The sequence below is a fragment of the Corvus moneduloides genome, chromosome 1 (genome assembly GCF_009650955.1).
Source record: "Corvus moneduloides isolate bCorMon1 chromosome 1, bCorMon1.pri, whole genome shotgun sequence".
Classification (NCBI taxonomy): Eukaryota; Metazoa; Chordata; class Aves; order Passeriformes; family Corvidae; genus Corvus; species Corvus moneduloides.
The window spans coordinates 18,487,754-18,510,984 of NC_045476.1; the positions used below are offsets into that span (position 1 = coordinate 18,487,754).

General features: G+C 36.4%; 1 protein-coding gene across 7 annotated transcripts in view; it reads left to right on the forward strand.

The window, feature by feature from the left end:
- The window catches only part of MPP7 (membrane palmitoylated protein 7), a 159,393-nt gene that overhangs the window by 42,467 nt on the left and 93,695 nt on the right, over window positions 1–23,231 (forward strand). For all 7 annotated transcript variants that reach the window (XM_032113221.1, XM_032113155.1, XM_032113451.1 and 4 more), the window contains 2 exons: window positions 2,027–2,191; window positions 16,091–16,209. In XM_032113221.1, the coding sequence (XP_031969112.1) occupies window positions 2,155–2,191; window positions 16,091–16,209 (156 nt within the window). In that variant the 5' untranslated portion in view covers window positions 2,027–2,154. The remainder of the gene's footprint in view (window positions 1–2,026; window positions 2,192–16,090; window positions 16,210–23,231) is intronic.

Genomic DNA, 23,231 nt, shown 5'->3' on the forward strand with positions numbered 1-23,231 from the left:
TTTAAGATGTATATAAATCAAAGATGTTTCATTAGTAGTCAGTAATTTTGTTTTAACCAGTTTCTTACACATCTTAAAGTAAAAATGCCTCCATCCTTCATACGGCTGCTGTGGTGTGTTCACGCTGGGGACTGTCCCATAGTTTGGGACAGGACTTGTCCTTCATGTGTTAAACAGAAGACAAGCAGAATTAATGTAAAGTGAATATGTTCCTTCTTAATTGGTACAATGTGTCCTTGGCTACGATGTCTTTTTTTTCTTTTTCCTCTTTTAAACTGCACCCTGGCTAGCTTTGCATATAGATGTTTTACAGCTCTTGTCATCATAAGATGAGCTTTCACTCTGGAATACTTAATTTCCTTATCCATGTTTTAAATTTTAAGTTAATGGACTTTTGTGCTGATTTGATTAATACCAAAATATTTTCATTGAAGCTGATTTTTTTTTTACTGAAGACTTAGTTTTTTTCTTCATAAACTTCTATAACTAAAAAAAAATCCTAAAGCCCTAAACAATCTTAATAGATAGGCTTTTGACTTTTTATTTGGTTCTTTTCATCATAGGAGAAGTTGTCCAGGGAGGTAGCTTCTGCTGTATTTGCCTTCTTAACCAAACCACCCAGATCCACTGGGTAAACGCTTATGGGACATAAAAAACCTCATACTCAAAAAAAGTTGCCAGACTATTTAAACTATAGGCTTATGCCTGGGGACAAGTTAACAACTAACTTACGTCAAAAAATTGATTCAAAACTTATTAAACAAAATCTTGTGGATGGCCCTTAGTATCTTGCCATACTTTTAGAAATGTGGGGATTTTTTTTGGTGAAAAACAAAATTTTGAACAGCATACACTGTTTACAGCACCTGTATATCACTCTTCCACAAGACTGTTGCCAAGTTAAAATGGGTCCAAAATATGTACTTTAAGAGCCAAGATGACTTCAAAAGTCATTCTGATTAATATGAATGTGTTCAAAAAAAAACCCAAACAAAACACAAAGACCAAACCAGCAATAGTAGCAGCAAAATGCTCTTCTGTTTATTTTCTTTTCCTGAAACAGAACTATGCTGCTTTCTCTCTTCAAGGATCCTTTTTGTTTACTGAAATCTGGAAAAAACCCCTTATATTCTGCTAGCTTCTACTTCCCCCTCTCCCTGCCTTTTCCCTGCAAACACATTAGTCCCTGCCCTGCTCTAAGTAGACATATTCTGTCTTAACTCGAAATTTCTTTTTGTATGTTTGCATTCCAGTTTTATATTTTAACATATTTGAATTCAAATATGTTCACTTACATTTGAAATTAGTTTTAACTTTTGTTACATGTGCTCTGAATTTTTCTCAAGAAGTGGTTAAAAGAAAGACCCCAAATTTACAATCAGCAGACCTGTACAATTATTACAAAATATGTGTTAAAAAAACACTGACTTTGTCGTAATGAATCACAGAAAAATTCCTTACATGGTAATGGCTCCATCAACTCCACGAATCGAACTGCTGTTTACCTTAGAAAAGTATTTGCTCCAGTCCTACTTTTTACAACTTCAGTTAAAATTTAGATTATATTTCCAGGTAACAAAAAAAATCTTAAATGACTTGAAAACAATTGAAAGGAGGTTAAATAGAAACACTGAATAAATTACTGTGCTAGTAAGCAATTTTATTTTCCTGAGATAAGTAGTAGGAAAATTTGGATGACCTCAATTATTCACAGTTTTAATAAAATACCCCTAGACTTTATTTCCAACATGCCTGACATGATGGAGTTAGAGTATAATTTACACAAGAGAAATGTGTTAAATTATCCTTAATGCAGAATGGGATTACAGGCTAGACTGAAGAAAACAAAACTTGTTTCACCTGGGGGAAACAAAAATCTTAGCAGCCATAAATAAATGCATAGCACTTGGTTTTGAGAATATTAAATAAAAGCTTATTTCGTGATAATTATTTGATTTGGTTAGCTGCAGTAATATACAATTTAACAATGTTCTTAATTGTAAAATTCTGTTTCTGTTCTTTCTAGGAGAAGCTTGGACATAACATAAATCTTTGTAGACAACTTGGCTGCAAGCAGTTAAACTGAAATAAACTTCTGCCTTCTGGCTGCAGTGCTGGTTTGAGGTTTTTTCGTGACACTCTGCAGACTAAATCATGCCAGCGTTATCAACTGGATCTGGAAGTGACACAGGTACGCAGGCCAAGGAGGGGGCGTGTTTCCTCCACACCTTATTTGTTAAGTCTATATTTCAAGAAATCATCAAATAAGATAATTATGGTGTCAACAGATTCCTAATTTAAGACTTAAAACATAACCTTTTCTCCCTGAAGTTAATTTAGATACATGAAACACCACAGATAAAATATACTAATTTTGAAAACCACCTTCTTCCTCTCCATCCCCAACCTCTGAAAAAGAACATCTCTAAACATATATTTTAGATGGATCTGAAGAATTTGGATTCACCTCTTAGCATGGTTCCTACAATGTTAACTTGAAAAAGGAAGAGGAGGGAAAAAAAAGATGATGATATCATGCATGCCTTAATATTTGCAGCAGTCTAGACTATCCCCTCTGTGAGTTACAGTTATCAGTGGAGTTATTTCTGAACACAGACTATTCAGTTTTGACAACTCTGTAACAAATTAGGAGAAGAAAAATACTGTCTCAAGTTCTGTTCCTTCGCTTGCCTTCCGCGTCAGAGCCCAGTTCCTGTCACTGACTGCAGGCAGTGGGATTGCAGATATGTAGCTTTCCATAGTTTTCACCTTCTTTGTGGCAATATTAGGTTATATTCAAAGGTTAAATTTCATCTTCTTGTTATGCTGACATTCTCCTCTGCCAGTATTTTTGTCCCTCTGTTTAGGATAACTAAAGCTAGTTTTTTTAGCTTGAGAGTGTTTGTTAAAAAAGGGTGATCCAGCTGAGGTTGCAATACAATACAAAAATCCCTGCTTTCCACCCCTGTGCCACATATTTTTATGGACAGAAATAACAGATTTGGAAAATTAGGAGGGAGATTTCAAGTCAGGAATCCAAAAATATGTGTGTAAGTATGTATATAAGGAACTGCATTTGATTGTTATTTTTAGTAGACTGTACAGTGCAGTGATTTTGTTTTCCCTACACGTAAAATTTATCTTAGATGAAAATATTAATCTTTACAATTAGGGTGTGGTTTTGTTTATTTGTTGCCATGGGGAAGGAGAGTTGTTGGGTTTTATATGCTTTTTTGTCTCCCTATTCCTGTATTTAAGGGATTTGACTGGGACTTTGCCAAACCCTATCTCTGCATACCTTTCTTTTCTCTCCCTCTCCTCATGGAAACAAGTGAGTTGAAGCTGTTCAGTATGCTAAAGCTGAGTTTTGGAAGGTGTGTCAGCGTCTACTCTGGGCTAATTTTCCGCTCTGGACCTTGGCTTTCTTTATCAGGCACTCTTTTGTGTCCTTTCAAAACCGGCCTTGATTTTTAAAAAAAATTATTACTTGTTTGTTTTTTTAATGACTGTTAATATGTCTAAAAGTAATAGTCATGGACATAACTTTCTGAATAAAAAAAGAGAAGGGCTCCAAAAAGTAGAAAACAATCCTAATTTTGAAATACTGTGCGTTAGAATGCCTCTAAGCATGTTTTACTGTGTTATTTAATCCCTAAGATGCTGCAAATATACCTTTAATAATTAAGGTCTGTGTTAAAACTCAGGTGTCTCCATTGTCCCATGAAATGTATAGTAAAACATGATACAGACCATTAATATCTTGCTGTTAAGTAATACTGCTTGTAAATCCTTTTTTTTTCTGCCACAGGTTATAAGTTGTTTCTCTAAATAAAAATTTGGATTTGAAGTGAAAAGAGAATTTTTTTTTTCTTCTACTTTCTTTACATTACTTCTTGGTGGGGCTGATACGCATTGAAGTATTTTTGGTATGGTTACATCGAACTGTGCTTTCTACCTTGGTTATGATACAGGTGGTTTCTAACTGGAGTTCTGTTTTTCGACTGTTACTCTCACTCTTAGATTAAAAAATAGTGATGTGCATAAAGTTTTTCCTACCTCTGTTGCTCCTGCGTGGGTAAGCCAGTTTTCCTCTAACCCTGTCTGCACAGACTGGTATTGTGACATGTGATGAGGTGAAACTGCTCTGTCTGGGGCACTGGGCACTTGGCAAGTCACTTAGTGGGACCTTTAGGGTAGGGACAGAACTCTGTTTAGTCTGTTTGCTAAGACTTTCTTTTGTAGATACAATGACACAAAATATAGCCTAACTTTTTTTTGTGTCTGTCAGATGCTGGGTGAAATAAAAGTAAACCTGGATTTAAAAACAAAGAATTCTGTCAGGACTTGTAAATAGAAATGCATCATATGTGAATATTGAAAGTTGCCACGTCATGGACTACTGGACACTCAGTCAGTAGTATGGGAACATTAATGATTTTAAGTTTTTTTTATATAGTCTGAAGCATCAGATTGCTGTGAAAAGTAGGATAGTGTTCATGATGGGCTGTGTTTGATCAGACTAAATGTTTACCTGACTGTGTTCATTTTACCTTGCTTTTGCTTTGTCAACAGCTCTTATTAGAAGTGGCACCATGTACTTGCAGCTGCTTTCTTCATATACACTTGTCATATATCTGCTTTTGTCATATCATGTTTTAACCTGTATCTTCTTCTGAACACAAGCCATTGCTCTTAAATCTGTTTTGAGGGGCATTTACCAGGCTTTAAGCTAGGATAAATCAAAATCATGGCTACACTATTTTCAATCTTTTTTTAAATGTTTGTTTTAATTTATTCAGATCGATATAGTGACTTTTAATTTAATCTTATACCTTACCAGATTGATCATGCTTCACTAACCTAAAGACAAGGACAAAGGCTTATGTGCAGATGCTTCTTTCTCTTCCACTCTCCATTAGCCATATAGAAAACGTATTTTTATATAATAATAATTAAAAAGCTGCTCATTGTGTCTAACATCTGTGTGACCCTTAAGGTTTGTGGTCCTGTCAGTGTCAAGTCAAAGTTATCTTAAAGCAACCAGCGTGAATGGAAGGCTGAGCTCATGCCTCAGGCTGGGTCAGAAGCTTTCCATAGTTTCTGTGTTGCAAAAGTCTGCTTGCCCTCTGTGTGCAAGCCCATCACATAGATTTTTTGAAGACTGAGCAAGAAGACTTGTATTTTTGCAGGTAAAGCAAATCTGTGAGATCTGGCATTCACTTATCTGGTATATTTAGGAAGGTGTAAAATTGCAGTTCTGGCTTCACAGTAGTAGATGGCAGCTTTGTTGCTGACTTTGGCGGAGCCAAGATGACATCATTATGCTTTAAGTGTTGTTCTAATGTGAAAACATCGTAAACTTGTTGCAGATTTCTTTCCTCCCAACGCTGTATCAAGCTTGCTTAATTGACAAGTTTAAAAATGCTTTTCTGTTTGTTCTCAAAAACCAGTGCATGAATGTGCAAAGCAGACTTCATGTTTTTGTTTCATGTGTTGTCAGCAAGAAAATCACATTTATGGGCCAAGTTTAGGCACCAAGTAAAACTGTGCGAGGTTGCTTATATACAGTGAAAGTCAGAAGCAGTTCTTGGATTTGGATATTGTAAATTATAGAAAGAGAAAATGTACAAGGGCTAACATTTGTTTCTTCTTGAGCACATAAAGGAGTGAGCACTGTGCCAGATAGTGGAGTTTTCTCTGTATTACAGGACTGCAAAACTGAATACATGTTAGGTTTTTAATTAAAAAAACCCAACACATTTTTTACTAACGAAATTTTAAGTTCACCTGGCCTTTAAAATATTCCTGTCTTTTGTGTTTTCATCTCTGTTTTGTAGTAATACTAAATAGATATGTGAAATCTTTTCTAAACATTAGGTATTTTTCCAAACTGCATTTATATTAGTGTATTCTGTGGTTCTTTAAGAATTAATCTCGACCTCTGAAGCTGCATGCTGTTGATGTGGGTATGCTGAATGCTGGTAGAAATACTTTGCTAGGATAGTCCTTATGGATTTGCTTCCCAGTGGTGAGGGACCACTGCAAGCAGTGGGAAGTTCAAAGATGATTTTGCAGCCACCTGAGCCCAAAAAGATGCTGCCTTGCTTTTATTGCTTTCATATAGATGTCTTCTCTTTATTTACTACTATATTAATGCATTTTGATCAGCATGTCAGTTTCAACATGATGTTTTCTAGGAGGATTTGATAATGAAAAGGATAAAAAGGTAGATAAAAAAAGCAATAATATGAACAAAAAGCTAAGTAGTTGGCTAAGCTGAAAGGGGGACATCAGAAACATCTATAGTGGAAGAAGCACAAATTAACCTGAAGTGCTAAAATTTTTATTTCAGACTTTTAACCCTGTTTTCAGGATTCGGAGAGAGATAGAAATCAAGAGAGTTCTATTTTTACACCCTGTTGAAAGAACGTAGCAACATAAAATGGTGGCCAAGGATCTGCGCTCATTGTTATGAGATGAAGAGAAAAGGAATTTAGGAGAGCAATGAAGGAAAGATTTCTGGGAGTTGTTCTTCCGTTGGAGGCTGCCAGGGCAAAGGCTTGCAGGGTCATTGGTTCCTGCTCCAAACTGCCTTTGCTTCCCCACTGGCATCTGTGGTGGAAACAGAGCAGAGGGAAAGCCTTCACTCGCCTGCTTTACACTCGTGATTACGACTTAGGCATAGGTGTGCTGCAGCAAGTGTAGTATGTAAATGCCTTGGCTGCATCACAATTTCAAGGCTGCTTAAATTCCTCAGCACATTGAAATGCATAGATATGGCTAGATATACATGAAAATGGATATGATAGCCGAGGCAAAATTTATACTGAATTAATAAGTAGAGCCAATATTTTATCCTTGCATTCTTGATTTCTCCCCATCTCCATCTGCCAGAGGCATTAAATGGCTTTTAGGCTAACATTAATTTGAAAGATTTGGAAAAGTATGAGATGTATGGCTAGCTTTAACTGCAATCTGATTTAATTTTTAAAAATACAACTTGCTGGTGTTGGAAAGGGTATTTATTTTGGTATCAACATATTTATGGTGACTTGGAAAATTTGTTCAAAGTGAAATGAAATGTCTCTAAACGGTTCTGGTTTTTGTTAATATTTTATATTATGCTAGACTGATTCAGCAGTGTGGAATCAGAAAATGTGTGTAAGCATATTTACTGATGGGTAAACTCTTCAAACCTGTTCCAGTTTTTGGACACAAATTTAAATCCAAATGACATGGCAGCTGAAACAATTTTACCCCCTTTTTTTTTTTGGTGAGCAGTGTGTAGTTTTGTAGTAAATTTGGAAACACAATAGCCTATACTATTTCTAAGCAGAGGCTCTGTTATATATGTCTCTGTTTGTTGGACCAAAAGCTGTAGTTACACAAGTGGGTGACAGTTCTAGTGATGCCAGGTGTCCTTTGCTGAGAGCAGACTGCCGTGCTGTCCTGCTCAAGTGTAGCTGTGCCAGCATCCAGGTTAGCCAGCAGAGCCGACATATTGTGTGCATTTAGTGTCGGATGGAAGGTTCTGTGGCTTCTCAGCCCAATATCACATCAAATCTTGGCTGATTTAAAAGAACTAAACCTGTTAATCAAAAGGCAGTTTATTACTACTAAGAGGTAATGAAAAGCTTCCCTGTTAGCTGTTGCCTGCTGTGAAATACAGGGTTCAAAAATGTTTGGGTTTTTTTAATAACACATAGGTTTAGAAAAAAACCCAACAAAGACAAAAACCACCTCAAAGCAACATACTAGTCTTAAATATAAACTATGAAATAATTTAGTTATTTCAAATAGTTTGCTTTCCTAAATTTACTTTCAAGATAAGGTGATGATATAGGATCATAGAATGGTTTGGACTGACAGGGACCTTAAAGATCATCTAACTTCAAACCCCTTCAAACACATCTAACTTCAAACACCTTTCACTAGGCCAGGTTGCTCAGAGCCCCATCCAACCTGGCCTTGAACACTGCCAGGGATGGGACAGCCCCAGCTTCTGGGAACAGCCTGTACCAGTGCCTCACCAATCTAATCACAAAGAATTTCTTCCCTGCACTAACCTAAATTTCCCCTCTTTCAGTTTGAACCATTACTTCTTGTCCTATCTCTACAGTTCCTGGCAAAGAGTTCCTCTCCAGCCTTCCTTGTAGGGCTGCTGCAGATATTGGAAATTTGCTAGGAGGTCTCTGTGCACACTTCTCTTCTCCAGGCTGAACAGCCCCAACTTCCTCAGTCTGTCAATATACTTGACTTTTTAAATTTGTGTAAATTCCTATATTCTTCTGTAAACTTTTATATCAAGTGTATGTGGCTGTATGTATATGACTGATTGATGTATTGGCATCACTTTTTTTGAGTGTTAATTCCTAAACTAGGTCCTACAGTCAATCATAAGACTGAAATAATAATACTGATTTAATTTCAGGCATCAGTACTGCCTAGGATTGCAGGAGTTCTTCTACTCTCGTGACAGATATATTCTGTATGAGATACATGATTAGCATGTATCTTGACCATGGGAGGTTGAGATACATGGTAATCAAATAGTGTTTCCATTATTCTTAGGCACAACTGATTTGAAAATAGTGTAGATTTCTATTGTTTGAAGTCTTTATTCTCTCAGTGAGATATTGTGTCCTCCTTTTGCTGGTGTAAAATGCTATGTGTAGTACTCCTTGCTGCCCCTCCCCAGTGACAAGTCTCTTACAATCTCGCAAACTGTGACTGAAGAGTTAAACGTGGCCAGTGTGTCCAGTGCCTTCCTAGTGCTGGAATGAGTTCTTTCCTGACCGCCTGCCAGGTACTTGCTATTGCCTCCTCTAGGGCTGATGAAGATCTAGATAGAAACACTAAAGACTTGCCAAGCTGATGTCTATGGAAAGGACCAGTCAATTAGTCAAGGTTATTCAAGGTGCCATAGTGTGCAGGCTTCATTGGAGGAGCCAGGATTTTTTTTGTTGTTGTTTTAAAAAAGGAATATCAAATTTTTGTATGAGTTTTCCACAAGCTGCTTGTTAATTTGTCCTTGATGGGTGACTTTAAATCAGTTTTATGTATGTGTTATTCTTGCAGATAATAGGTAAGCTTTTGAAGACTCATAAAGTACATTTTATGAACTTCGAAAATATCCATGTTGACACAGTGTCTAGTAACTACATTTTTGAGGGGTTTTGATTTTGACACAGCTTTGATGAGCCATACAAGCAAGAACTTTGCAGCAACAGGCTTGCCCTGTATGGATGCAAATAGAGATCAACTCTTTAACTCACATCAGAACGTTAACAGTATGTGGTATGTTAAATCTGAAATACACATGTTGAGACAAATCCTAAAAGACCAATAACTGTTTCAAACAACTGCATGTTCTTTAGCTCCAGGAGCCAAGTTCCAAAACTAAAGACTTTTCCATTTTGAAGGAAATAATATTTTTAAAAGTGATGGGTTTAAATGATCACTCGTTCAACATTTTCTGTCATAACGTTGTTTTAAGGTGGGTTAACAAATTTACTGTAGCTTGGAGGAATAAAAATTAGGTACAACTTTTAAGTTACAGTACTATTGCCCTTATGAATATGTGGTCTTGTTCTTTGAGGACTCTTACAGTAAAATTCTTTTTTTAATTAGAAAAAATATGCAACACTGATATTTATATTGCTCTGCCATCTGTAAGGATTTCAGCATTTTACTTTTTTTTGTGAATTAGCAAATAAATCAAAACAGGTATTTTTCCCAAGATGCCGATCACACTTGCATGTCATGATTATCTAGTTACTCGGTGTTCTGTAACTTTGAAAATTAATTTTTTTTTTTAGAAACACTAAACTGCAAAATTTAAAAAAAGGTACTTATTGGAACGAGTTAATCCATCTGGCTCTGCAGAGAAAAATGGTTAATCTTTAACTTTTTGTAGTGTCAGCAAGCCCATATATTCAGTGGAATTACTTAAGAGAACATAAAAAAAGAATTATTTGGAGTACATAAATTTGAGCACATAGTGGTCTTTTTACAGCTGGAGTCTGATAGGACAGTGCAGTGTGTCCATCCTAATGTGCAGACATACTGCATATGTTCTTATTTGAACCTATGCATAAATACTAATCTCAAATTTCATAATGAAATAATTTTCACTATTTGATGTTAGTGACTGATTTTGTTATTCAACAGCAAGGATGTCAGAACAAGTGTTTGTACTGCAATGCTGCTTGCTTGTGTGTAAGGCAAACGTCTGAGCCTTCATAGAACCATAAAGTACAGTTCAAATGTGAAAAAATGTCAGCTTGTTATAAATGGCAGCAAATGGTGCTGATTATTTTACCTTTGACAAAGTGGAAAATTTAAAGGTTGGTTTGTCCCATTTTATTAATACAATAAATTTTTACAGTGTTGTTCTGGGCCTTCAGATATATGTTCTTTAGTGTTTATTATCCCTCAGTTGCTGTAAAAATTCTAGATTTGAAGTCTGGCATCATTGTTCAGAATGCTAATTCAGGAAATTAATTAGCATATGAAAGCAAAGGCATATCCATGTTTCCATTTCTTCCCTTACGCTAACCAAAACAAAGTTGGTGTTTTCTTGTAATATGCAAGAGTGATGGAACGCAGAGCCCATATTTTTTATCATTTAGCACTAGTTTATAGCTTCCACAGACTTGTCCTAATAATGAAGCTATGAAGGATATGACAAGAATGGTGATATTAAATTTCTCTAGACTAACAGTAAATTTTTCCATTCTGATGTCAAGAATGTAGAGCATCTGGAATCTGCAGTGTGAGTGGTTCAGTTTGGGAACAGTTTCATCAATTGCTTAGCCATTTATTCTCCTCCTAGGAACAAGCAGTCTTCTGTAGAATATAACACTACAAAGGAAGCAATTTTCTAAAACTGGAAAAATTTTTTAATGTCCTGTTGTTTCTGATTTAAAAGGTTTCCATTGCTTCTTACTATTAAGTCTGATTCCTTGTGCAAATTTAGTGCACACGTTTTTAAATTGGAATTGGTATTATTCTACATTTTGGTCTTCAGATCAAATAAAACTAAATTGTATTAATTAAGTTTAGAAAAAGCTGAAGATGCTCTGAAGACAGTAACTGCTTAAGTGTGTTGAAAGAACAAGTTGAAATTTATCTCTTACTCTTTTAGGCAGGGACAGTGCTGAATTTTCAAACATAGCTGGATTTTCCCTTGAAATTACCTTAGTTCAAGCTGGCAGAATGCTACAGGACTCATTCTGCAGCCATTTTGTCTTACCTGTTCTTGCAACAGGTCCAAAAGCTTCAGAGTAGTTTCTCTGTCCATGACAAACTGTTGTAAATTTTAGTTTTGGATTGTGTATGTGGATTTAGGTTATCTACATGTGTGTAGTTTATATGGACTATTTCTGTAGGCAAAGCTATCTAGTTAATGGATTTTAATTCCCTGTGGCACTGTTCTTGAATGAACTAAATTTTATGAAAAATTTATTGTTTGTCCAGTGTTAATTTATTACTTTTAAATCTCTTTATTCTGAGTCAGGCAATCAGATTTAATAGACTCTATAAGTACCTTCAAACAACCCTCTCCCCCTTCCACTCTTACAACAGTTTTATAATTATATTCCCATGTGCAATGCTTGTCTGCTTTTAGTAGGAGTTTCATTCTATAGGGTTTTACTGAGTTCACGGAAGTGTTAGATACTGTACCTAATTTATATTACATGAATATAAATAGCAGCATGCTGGTATCTAAAATAGGAGCTTCTTCATTTATCTGGAATTAGCTCCTGTTACTGCCACTCGATTATGTGACCTTGTTTAACATAGCAAGGGCCCTTTTTGCTCCTGTTCCACTAATCTGGGTATGTTCAGGTGTGATTACATTGTGATGGGCGTTAGGGTTCCCCCTGCCCTGAGCTGTAGGAATCATCAAACTTACTTCCCCTCTTAAAATTGCATAATTGTCTTACATCTCCATGTTTAATCACATTGTTAGGGGTTTTTTTATGTATGCTCAGGTCTTCTGGGAATAAATTACCTACTTTTAAAAATTGAAATAAATTAGTTTTTCTTATGTAAGTCCTGTTTTCTGAATTTTGACACCCAAAATATTTTGATACTAGTTAATTCCAATGGGTGCATGATTCCTTTTAAATATAAATGCTGATTAAACTTACACTAGACTAAAAAAAAAATCAAGAAACTAAGTAGAATAGCAACAGCGTATAATAAAAGCAAAAAAAATTTTTTTTGCAAGACACTCCATAGAGTGCTGCCAACATCAGGCATTAAAAACAACGGGATTTTTTTTTTTTTGCTTTTTTTTTTTTTTTAATTTAAACAACTTGTAGATACATTTTTTTAAAGCTCTTGGTTGTGTTTATTTACGTTGTGGGCACCTTTCAAAAAAACGTGAGGTCCGTGCATGCCATATGACTCAAGAAGGTGGGACTTCAAGAGAAACATCAAAATTGAGACCAAGAGCACAGTCAAGGCCTGGCAGGCAGTGGTAGCATTCAACTTGGAGGTACTGATACATCTCACTCCAGGGCTTATGTGATGAATATGTGTTTTTAATTTGCAAAACCATCTGTATTTTAGGGGGTATCACTATGATCTTTTGGAAAGTTAATTTTTGGTTTTAGAAGTAATCAAAAGTCCTTGGTATGGCATCCCTTCAGACTACATAATTGCTACTGGAACAATTAAAAGAAAGTGTGGTTTTAACAGCCTGGCAGTACTAAAACCATTGTTAAACTTGCATTTTTTTTCCATGGCCTTTGGCTCTGACTTCTAGAACCACCTGAGATACTACTTACAAGTTTTGCAGGAGGTTTGAAGTTGATCTGAAGCACTCTACTATGAAATTCAGATTATTTCTATTGCTGCATGGCAGCATCTGTGTACAGTGAGATCTTACAGGGCTGCAGGAATTTGAGCTACTGCCCTTCATGTGTAGGAAAGATGCATGTGACAATTTGTGAGATTTGGTAATTAAACTTAGGCCAATGTTTGGCTGCCAATATAGTGGTGTCAGCTTCATTACCAGTTTACACTAACTTGACAAATTATTGTGTCCCTGTCCATATCACAAAAGCACTTTCTTTCATATGCCATGTGCTGGTAAAAGTCACATGCCAGCCACAATTTTCACTGTTTCTTCACAGTGTAATGAATAACAACACATTTCATGTAATTTAGACACTAGTAAAAAAAATGTTTTACTTGGAGGTGTGTGTAGATCCACATACTGTATTTCTTAATATATAAAAATCAAAGATCCACATACTGTATTTCTTAATATATAAAAATCAAAATGCTCATCTGAAAATTTTTGATTCTATGCACCACAGAAGGAACAAGAAGGAACAAGAGAAAAGGTAAATCTTTACAGGTGCTACCACCTTCTGCCATTACCTTCTGGAGCTGAGTCAGGTGATCTGGAATTACACAAATTTAACTTTAAACATGTTCTAGATCTTTGTTTTGTGTTCTCCCCAGGTTAATACATTAAGTCCTCCTTCTGCCTGATTTTTACCTGGCTCCTTGATTGAGTTGTTTTTTTAATTCCCGGCTACATAGTGTTCCGTTTCGGGAGGAGTCTGAAGAGCAAGAGCATGCTGTTCTCCAGGACACTGCATGGCACAGTCCTCAGTTTCCACTGCTGCAGAGAAGGGCTGGATTCTCATTTCCTTCTGGCTGAAAGCTATAAACACTGGACTCTAGAGCCAAAGCAGGGAAGAACTAGAAACATGGCTATGATATTGGATAAAATCAGTCAGCACCTCTCTAATTGTCTCTACTTCCCCAGGAGAGTTGCACGGATTGAGTGCATTGCTGTGGAAGCTGGAGTAGCGCACTAGGGACATGGACGCCCATTTCTCTGGAATGGGCAATTCAGGGATATATAAGTAAGTATAGTCCACAGAAACTTTTGAGCCGGATGTGAAACCTTCATGTGTGTGAGCACCTGCAGGGTTCAGCACTCCTGGAGTGCTGGCAGGCACGGTTTTTCTCTGGGAGTTTTGTGTGTAAAACCAAAGTCTCATTATGGGCAGATTCCGTCCCTCCCTGTGTCACTAATAGTTAATCCATCAGGAAATACAAACTTTCATTTTATTTTTCACTAGGGATTTGATTGTCAAAGCTTTGAGGAGCCAGTTACAAGGAGAGAATAGTTTTATAGTTGATTACATGTGGAATTTAAGCAGATCTGATGGACCAAGGAAAAGAAAGCCTGCTTTGTTACACGTCTTTTATTTTAAGGAAGTGGCTGAAGTTACTATTTTCTTTCTTCTGAATGACATGCATGAATTGTTCCTAAGCAGTTATGCCACAGTGCAAGTTACATTGAAGATTTCTTTTCCATTTCCTGACAACCTTCAGGTTATTTTGAGGTAAATATATTTGCAGTAAGAAAAGTGGCCAACTGTAAAGAATTTTTTAAATTTTCTAAATGAAAGAAAATAAATAAATGTTTTAATTTTCTAAGAGAAAATAAATGTTTTTTAAAATTTTCTAAATAAAAATGTTTTCATAAATTGTGTGATAAAAACAACTGTTTTTGCTAAGTTCTGAAGTTCTAATTGTGTGGGATGTTGTAGCCACAAATCCCATTCATACCTCTTTTCTCAGGGTGTCAGCTCAATCACTGATTGTATCTTGCTAGGCAAAGCTTGATGGTCTTTTTTTCTGTCTGCAAAATTGTAGTGGTTTGAGTTGTATCTTCTTTTTGCAGTATTTCTGAAGCAAAAACGAGAACAAATTTAAATAAAAGCAGGATTCTAAGATAAATGAATACGAACCACCAAAAAATGCTTGGAGCACAAAAAGAATATATCTGGAAAGAGCTTTTTTCCCCAAAATATTTTACCGAGAGGCATTAAAAAGATGAAAATGTAAATAATCAGAACCCAAAGGTGATGTATGTAATGTTGAAAGCGATATGTACTGCCTGAAAAGGTTGTGAAATTATGTTTACTAATAAATATTCTAAATTATAAGTTTTAAGGAGATAATAAGCATAATAACAATATGTAGCCTGTAATATACAACAGTGTTCTTTTACCAGTAGAATATGTTGTAAATCTGTTCTTGTGATGAACAGCAGCACTTACTCAGACTAAAAATAATAACAGGACCGTGTATCTTGGATCCCAGGAGACTATTGGTGTTTTTGTAGACAGCAGACAGGAGAAAAAGGCATTTTGTCCTTTTTACCCCGAGTAATCCCACTGGAAAATTAAACATGTGCTATGAATTGATATCAGCTCATTCCAGGTTACCTCCCTAAAGAGGACTGCTGCAAACACTGTTGCTACACTTTTTGGACAGCACTTTGATGGCCTGTATGCACGATGGATATTTTATGCTGTACGCTACTGTGGAACAGTGTGCTACTGTCTGCCCCTCAGAGACCGCTGCTGAGGTGTGCCACAAATAACGGAGAACAGCAGTTGCTTTAACCCTAGAGAGAATCTCAAATACCTGCAAATTAAAAATGTTATTGAAATATTTCTGGGTGTATGTATGTCTGGGAAAATTGCGTTGGTTTTGTTTTTAAAAGTTTAATCTTGCAAAACAGAGAAGTTGCTTTTCTATTGCTGTGGATCCTTGCTGAACACAGAATTGAAAAAAATATTAAGCAATATATTAGCAAGAAATATTTAGAGAAACCACGAACCTTTTTTTAATGGACCACCCTATCCAGTTTCTGTTCTTTTAAGGAAGTTTTTCCTATTCATGACTCATTTCACTCTTTGGCTAACATCAAGGGAAATGGAATAACGATTAAGCAAAGGAATGTATGTTTTTTTCTGGGTTTGTCCTTTTTTCAAAACTTTTATGAATTTCTGCATAACCTTGTGTAAATATATATGGATGTAGAAGCTTGACAACTGTGACAAGGTAAAAAGTACGCTGCTAATACTTGTTTCTTAGTAATTTTTTCTAAATGTTCCTTTTGGTTCTACAAGTTAATGTTGTGCCGGATACTCCAGACTCCCTCTTCAGTTAAAATGACATGGTCCAGGCAGCCAATTACACAGAACTGTTAAGTGAAATTAATGAGATCACCCTAGATTACACTTTGTGTTTTATTTTCATTTTATAGGTCTGTACGAGCTGCTGGCTGCGTTGCCAGCCCAGCTGCAGCCACATGTGGACAGCCAGGAAGACCTGACCTTCCTCTGGGATATGTTTGGTGAAAAAAGCCTTCATTCACTGGTGAAGGTAAACCACATTTAAGTCAGATTCTCTTTGAGAAGAGCATATGGAAAAATGTTTTGAGCGCCATCTAGTAAACCTGTGACCAAACTGTTGCTCAGTGAAAACAAAACAGCCTTGTTTTAAGTCTGTTTCTGTCAGGGTGGAAGTTGTTAAATAAGATTTTACCAAAAATACATAGATGATTTCATTTAAGAGTGATGTTCTGGCAGTGTAATGCTAATGCAACAAACATATGTTGTTTGCCCTTGTTTAGGAAAAAAAGAGTACGAAATAGTAGCAGGAAATCTGACACTTCTTTATGGTCAACATTCAAGACCTGGAGTTTAGCTTAAATAAATAAATGTTCACAGCAAAAATTAGAAGGAATATATTTTCTGAGGTCAAGTATGGCAAGAGTTCAGTAGCCACATTAATTTAAAATAATTTCCTTTAACAAAGTCAACTGAAATTCTAGTAAGCTGTTTCTTTTATTGGCTTGTCTCCATTTAATATTGTGTTTTGCTCATAAATATGCTGGACTAAAGTACAGCCTAAAGTAAGTTGGACGAATACTTGAGTAAAATATTATGCTACAAAAATGATCAGCAACAAGAAATCAAAGCGTGCCGTCAGAGTACACAGAGCTACCCCAATAATCTGAAAATTGTGTATAGCTGAAAAATGGGACCAATCAGCTGGTTAAAATTATTCCACTCCTACAAAATGGTAAATATGTCGTCAATCCCCAGTACAGACCTAATTCAAGCTGGAAAGAAATTCTGAGGTCTCAAATGAGTCAGTAGATGGTAGTAACCCATGCCATGAATATATGCAGACTTGTACAGAATTTGTTAACCCTTGTCAATTACTGATCTAGAGGAAGCTTAAAATAGGGATTATTTCTAAGTAGGTTTGAAAGACTCACATTTTCCCATTTCTTTAGCTGTTTTATTCTGGAAAAAGATGTAATAATGTTGATACTTGGTCAAGTGCTTGGTGATACTTTTCAAAATATCTGAGAATTTACATATAAAAGTAAACATAAGTGCCTTCTGGCAGTTGATACACAAAAGCAACAAACAGTGGAACAGTGCTTGGCAATACTTGCTTGCCTAAAGAATTTCATCAAAGTTTCTAAAGTGCTGTAATTCCCAGACTCCTTGCGGCTTTGCTGCAGCTGTCTGTGCAGGTGGCTCAGAAGATCACTGTAAGAGGAATACCAGTCATCCTTCTGATGTAGGCTGACAGTGGTGTGCATCTAAGCAAAACGTTAGGTCAGTTGCTAAATTAGGTTTCTTTCTGGTTTGGGAATTAAAGGAGGCTGGCTAGAAAATGAGTGTGGATCTGTGAAACATTGTCACTCCAACACTTGTTCTAATTTTTTATCGAGCCAAAACCTAAAGCTTTTCAAACTCCTTCACTTACTGCCTTTTGCCCCTTATTCCAAAAGAAGACAGCAGTTAACTGGTTTACTCACTTGGAGTATGCTTTCAGTGTGGAGCAGTTGGCTTTCGTAGCAGCTCTCCTGGTTGCATGCCCTGGTTACCATGTTGTTTGTTGTTGCAGGGTGGATTGGACTTTCTCACTGTAACAGAAAATAAAGATGAGAAAGGGGATCAAGGAATGGTCACTTTATTGCAGTTACAACAAGAGGGTGCTGAAATATTCCAACCATCTTAATTATTTATCTTGTGCTCTGTAGGTCCAAATATTAAATATACATGAAACTCTGACCCTGCTGATGCTTCTTTTAATGTCCTATTAAGCCTCACACTATCTTAAAATAGATGTCATTCTTGAAATCTCAAAACTACATCTTTAGTGTTCACTAGTTGCCCTTCTTTAAAACAATATATTAATTTCATTTGAGAGACAAAGTTTTTTAATTACAAGAACTGAGATTATTAAGAGCATCTGGTCTGACCCAGTGTATGTCACAGGCTTTCAAACCTCACCTTTGATTTCTGTGGAGTTGTAGTATATAAAGTAGGGTATGAAGAGCTTTCAAAATGTTATCTAGTTCATATACCTGCCTCAAGATGGGCTTAACTGTATGTGAAACCCATGGTATTTGTTTGACCTTTAATGCATTTTTAGAAGGACTGTTCATTATCCTCTCAAGTTTCAGAGAAGAGAGTCCCTAGCCTTTTTGGAAGAGACCTGAAAGAGCAGAAGAACGAACCCCATCTGCCATAGTTTTTCTTTGTTACAAGACTTCGGGAGTGCCAAATCTTTCTTTCTGAGTTCTGGTGTCTTATTTGAAAGACTGTTTTTCCTAGCAGTAACTTCTTAAAGTCAACTGTACTTGCAAAGACAAATGTTTTTAATTCTGCAGACAGAGAATGATGACACATATTTTGTAATAAAAAAAGAAAAAAGAAAGGAAAAAGTGTGCACTAGCTTTGAGCCAAGGATGTTGTGATCCTGGTATGTGGCAGTGTAGGAAGAAAACGAACATGGGTATACTACTAATTAACACTGATATTTCTCTATTTTAACACATCACTTAAGAAAAGTTTCTACACTGATCTTCTTACCTTACTGTTTAATAATTTCAGATATTATAAAAGAGCTTTTTTCCTAAGTTACAAAATGGATAAAATGCTCCAAGATTATTGAAAGACTTAAGTACAAAAGGAACTTTCTACTTTTTGTATCAATTTTCCATGTTTCATGGGTATTTAATTACTATAGCTTTTTCTTCATTGTTGTATACTATAGCATATGGTTTGCTATTCTGGCTCTCTTAATATTGAAAAGAAAAAAAGAAGAAGAAAAAAAAAAAGCCCCAAACCTTGTCTTTGAGTTCTCTTCATTCGGTATTGTTGGATAGAAATCTCTTTGAGAACTTGAATCAGCCTGAGCTGCTCTAAGAAGTTAGAAATGGAAAAGTTGTATTAGGTCATCCAATCCATTCCCCTGCGAATACTGGATTGTTCCCTACATTACATTCCTATTGTAGTTAGTAAAACCAGCAAACACTGATGCAACTGTTCTTGCTGTCCCTTTTCTTCACAAAGGAATCTGTTGATTAGATTTTAGTTTACAAAGTACAGAGAAGAGGGAATCCACAACTGTTGTTGACAGTTTGGAAGAGAAAACTGGTTCTGGATAGTGTTTAAAATTTGTTACTTCCTTGTCTTCTTACATGACTCTCTCAAATTTTACCAAAAATATTCAGCTGTCTCATTCCTTTTTATATAGCAGAGATCCCATTAATTCTGTAGAGATTTATGGAATAGAAACATGAAGGGTAGATCCTTTAGGGTAATTATGAGCACTGACATAGCCGATACCTGAAATGGTACACATGCTCAGCTTGGGTATTTTTTAGAAAAGACAAGTAAAGATCTGCTCTAACTACTCCTCTGGATTATTTTTAGAGGAGCTGCAAGAATTTCCATGTGCGTTTGCTTGCTGTTAGTGCACCAGACACGTTTTACTGTTTGTCTGTTTAGCTCCAGGATGAAGCTTCCACTCCCACTGTTGCCTTACACATTTCTGGTTGTGGATGTAATGCTCAAGAGTTGAGTAAACTTTTCTGTTGCACAGCTACCAAAGCATTTCATAACCAACTGCAGTTTGCTGATTGTTTTTGGCCAACTCAGTACTGTACTTTCCATTATGAAAAAGAAGCCACAGCAAGTGGTGTTGCTCTTTCTCTTGATAGGGAGGAGTTTGTACATTCAAAAAGCTATGTGTTGAACTAGGAAAAAAGGCTACTGCAAAGGTAGGGAATACGTGGGGAATCATTTTATTGTAACTTCATAGTATTTTAGGTAGCTGGCCCTGCAAAACCTTAATTTGTGCTAATTTTCCTGGTTTCACCTGGATATGATTTGACTTGAAGTTCTAAGAATGTACCTTTTCTATGTGCTAGAGGTTGACCATGTAAATTGCAAAAACATACCAAAAATAAACTAGTCAAGTATATCCTGGTGAAATTTCTTTGGCATGTAAATTGAATTACATGATTACAGAGCCCAAATTTTACAGTCACTGTGGTATAGAAGCACTGGAAATTTTCAGTGTGAATACTCAAGATTTTTCAATATGTAAATGTGGATGGTTTCAGTATACTGTGGTTCCATTTTTGGCAATAAAAAAACCAAAGATAATATTTACAAAAACTAAGTTGATGAGGCAAAGCAAAAGGGATTGATTTGACACATCCTCAGTGACAAAATCAACTACCTGCAGATGATGTACTAAATCTTCAGTCTGGACTGTACGTGGGTAGAGATGTGCAGGTTATTTTGGCATTTGTGAAAGCTTATATGGTGCAGCTTTCCCCTGCTGTGTGATATGTCAGCTGTTCTGCAGCTAACATCCAGGTGTGTGCTGCCCAGATCATGTGCATTCACCTCTTGTGTCGTGCATCCAAATGGTGAATGCTCCTGCCTGGGCAGAAGCTCAGGCATCCAAAGATTTGGATCTTCTTCCCATAGGAGTGTAGAGAAAATGGACTTCAGATTATATCAGTTGGGTGTGACAGTTGATTGTTCTGAATGTATTTTTCTGTATTTTTCTGTATTTTTGGTGGGGGTGACCCATAAACGGAGGGAATGACATCTCTGAGTGTGCCTGAAAAGTAGATGGTGGCTGAGGAGGATGTATCAGATAGTGTAAGACTGAGCATGACACATGATAAAAAAATGAATGTTGGAGATCATACTGAGATAGAGTTGGCTTTCTGCGTGGAAGGCTGATGACAATATGTTAACTACTTCTGCCCTTCAAGTTTGACATTGAAATACTTTTTGCTGGACATACAAAACTTACTTACTTTCCCATTGCTTTGTTCTTCATATATACTTTCTCTAGAACTAATATTTATACAATCTTCATAATTTATTGTTCAATTTCTCTATTTTCTGTGTGTCTCAACACTTTTTTTTTTTTCCTGTCAATCATTATATAGAAGAGGAAGAGAGCAGGGTGTGTTTGTGAGGGGATTTTGGTGGCTAATATATTTGCACCTGTTAAGGCAGTGGTGAGAGTGGTTTCTGATTTCAGGGCAGACAAAACCAGCCACCTCAGAAGGAGCTCAGAGGTGCTCCGTTACCCAAGAACAGCAAACCTGGAAAATGCACTGGAAGAGGAAGTGGGACTGGGGTTTTGTACCTAACCTCAGTTATCTAACAGATGTGAGAGGGTTGTGGTTTTGAGGGAAAGCACTGGAGAGTTGGAGAGATGTATGGGCCACCTTAGAGTGGGTGGACTCATTGAATCTGATAGCTCAGTCACAAAAATGCTTCTTTGATATATGAAGACCTTAAGGTTCTTTACCGCTAAGTTCTCAACCATATTTATCTTTTAAAAGCTGTGCCTCCCCAGTAAAGCGAATAGACTGCAGGTCTCTAAATTCATGTGGAGGTCTGAAGTGCTGTTTACCTTGGAGATAGGAAAAATGAAGGAAAAGGCAGTGTGAGTAAGGATTTACCACCTGGACATCTGGGGGAGGAAGTGTGAGTGTGGAGGAGGTGGTTGACAGCCAATAACAGTTCATGGCCAATGAAAATTAATTGTTCTTCAAACTTTAGAGGAGAATCAAGCAACGTTGCTTTGTACATTATAGTTTACATCTTTCAGTCAGAGAAAGCAAGCAAAGGCTCCTCACAGCACAAGTAAAGCGATCACTCTTGTAATGCAGACTGTCCAAACAGTGCACAGATGTGGTCTGTTGTGCTGGTGTGGAAACTTTTGCTATTTCTGGCAAGAGGAGAAGGAATTTACTATAGTTGAAGTCATTAATAATGATGAATTAGATAATAGGTGGCAGTTATTTGTCATTCTTTAAATCCAGATCATCAGAGATTGAGGAAATCTTAATTTTTGTAAAGATGTCCTTGTTCTCTTGTTGAAACAGGTTTGGTCAAATCTTGCCTTAATTCCTATTGGTAAAACACGATACAGTTTTCAGCTCTAAAGAACTACCTATCAGTAGGTAGTGGGGAGTATGTGACAGTATTAGGATACTGAATCTGCAAAGATATACTAAATCTGCATGGAGGAAATTTAAGACTTTTCTTTTGCTCACTCTTTTTCTCATTTTCTGAGAGGAATGTTGATATCTAGTTAATCTTTGAAGCTTTCTGCTTGGGTTTTATGTACAGAACAAATATGAAGGAGTGCTAGAATTTCAGTACTCGTCTCATGCAAAGTATTTGTAGGTAATGGTCTAATTTATATACCAAAATACAAACTTGCCACGTGCTTTCTGCTTACCTAAGGCTGAAAATTATTGGGAAAGTAATGCTCTATAAGAAAGCCTCTTGATGACTGACAATAGTTTGCATTCGTATTTGGAGTAATTACCACTGAAGCAATGAGTCATTTTGCTTCCATCAAAATTATTACATTTAAAAAAAGTGTAATGCAAGGTGTTACTCCTCATGAAATGCCACATAAACTTAAAGTGTTACTTCTGAAGCCAAAGTGATTTTTTGAGACTTGCTCAATTGCCAGAAACTGAAATCTGTAAGTAAAGAGATCACTATTAGCTGGAGGCAGTCAGCTGCCTTTAAACTTAATTTCCATGGGAACAGTGATCAGATTAATCAAAATAAGGTAATTGAAGTTTTATAGAAAATAGTACAGGATCTTTTCTTTATTCAGGCTGATACTGTTTCCATGAAAACATTAGGAAAAAAGGTAGGTAGCAGCCAGGCATTGAGCAAGTGACTGCTTCACTTGCTGAGATTCAGGTAATTTCTGGTCACTCTGTGTGAGTTGAACTCTTTGACTCGTTTCTGCTTTTATAGTATAATAATACAGTACATCAGGTAATAACTGGGCAAAAAGAAGCAAAATAAAAATGGACTCCTTTTAAAATAATAGCTAAATCTCCCAACCTTCCATGTTTCTTCTCTGAGTAAAGACAAAGTTGTTTTGCCATGTGTGTTCACTCATACATACCTGTGCTTATTTTTGCCTTCAATAAAGTGAAAAAATGCACCTCCAATTTATTCAGGCATAGCTTTGGATGGTGTAGCCTTGTTTGTAGAAGAATGCAAGTTAGGGCCAAGTGGACGGAATCATGGAAT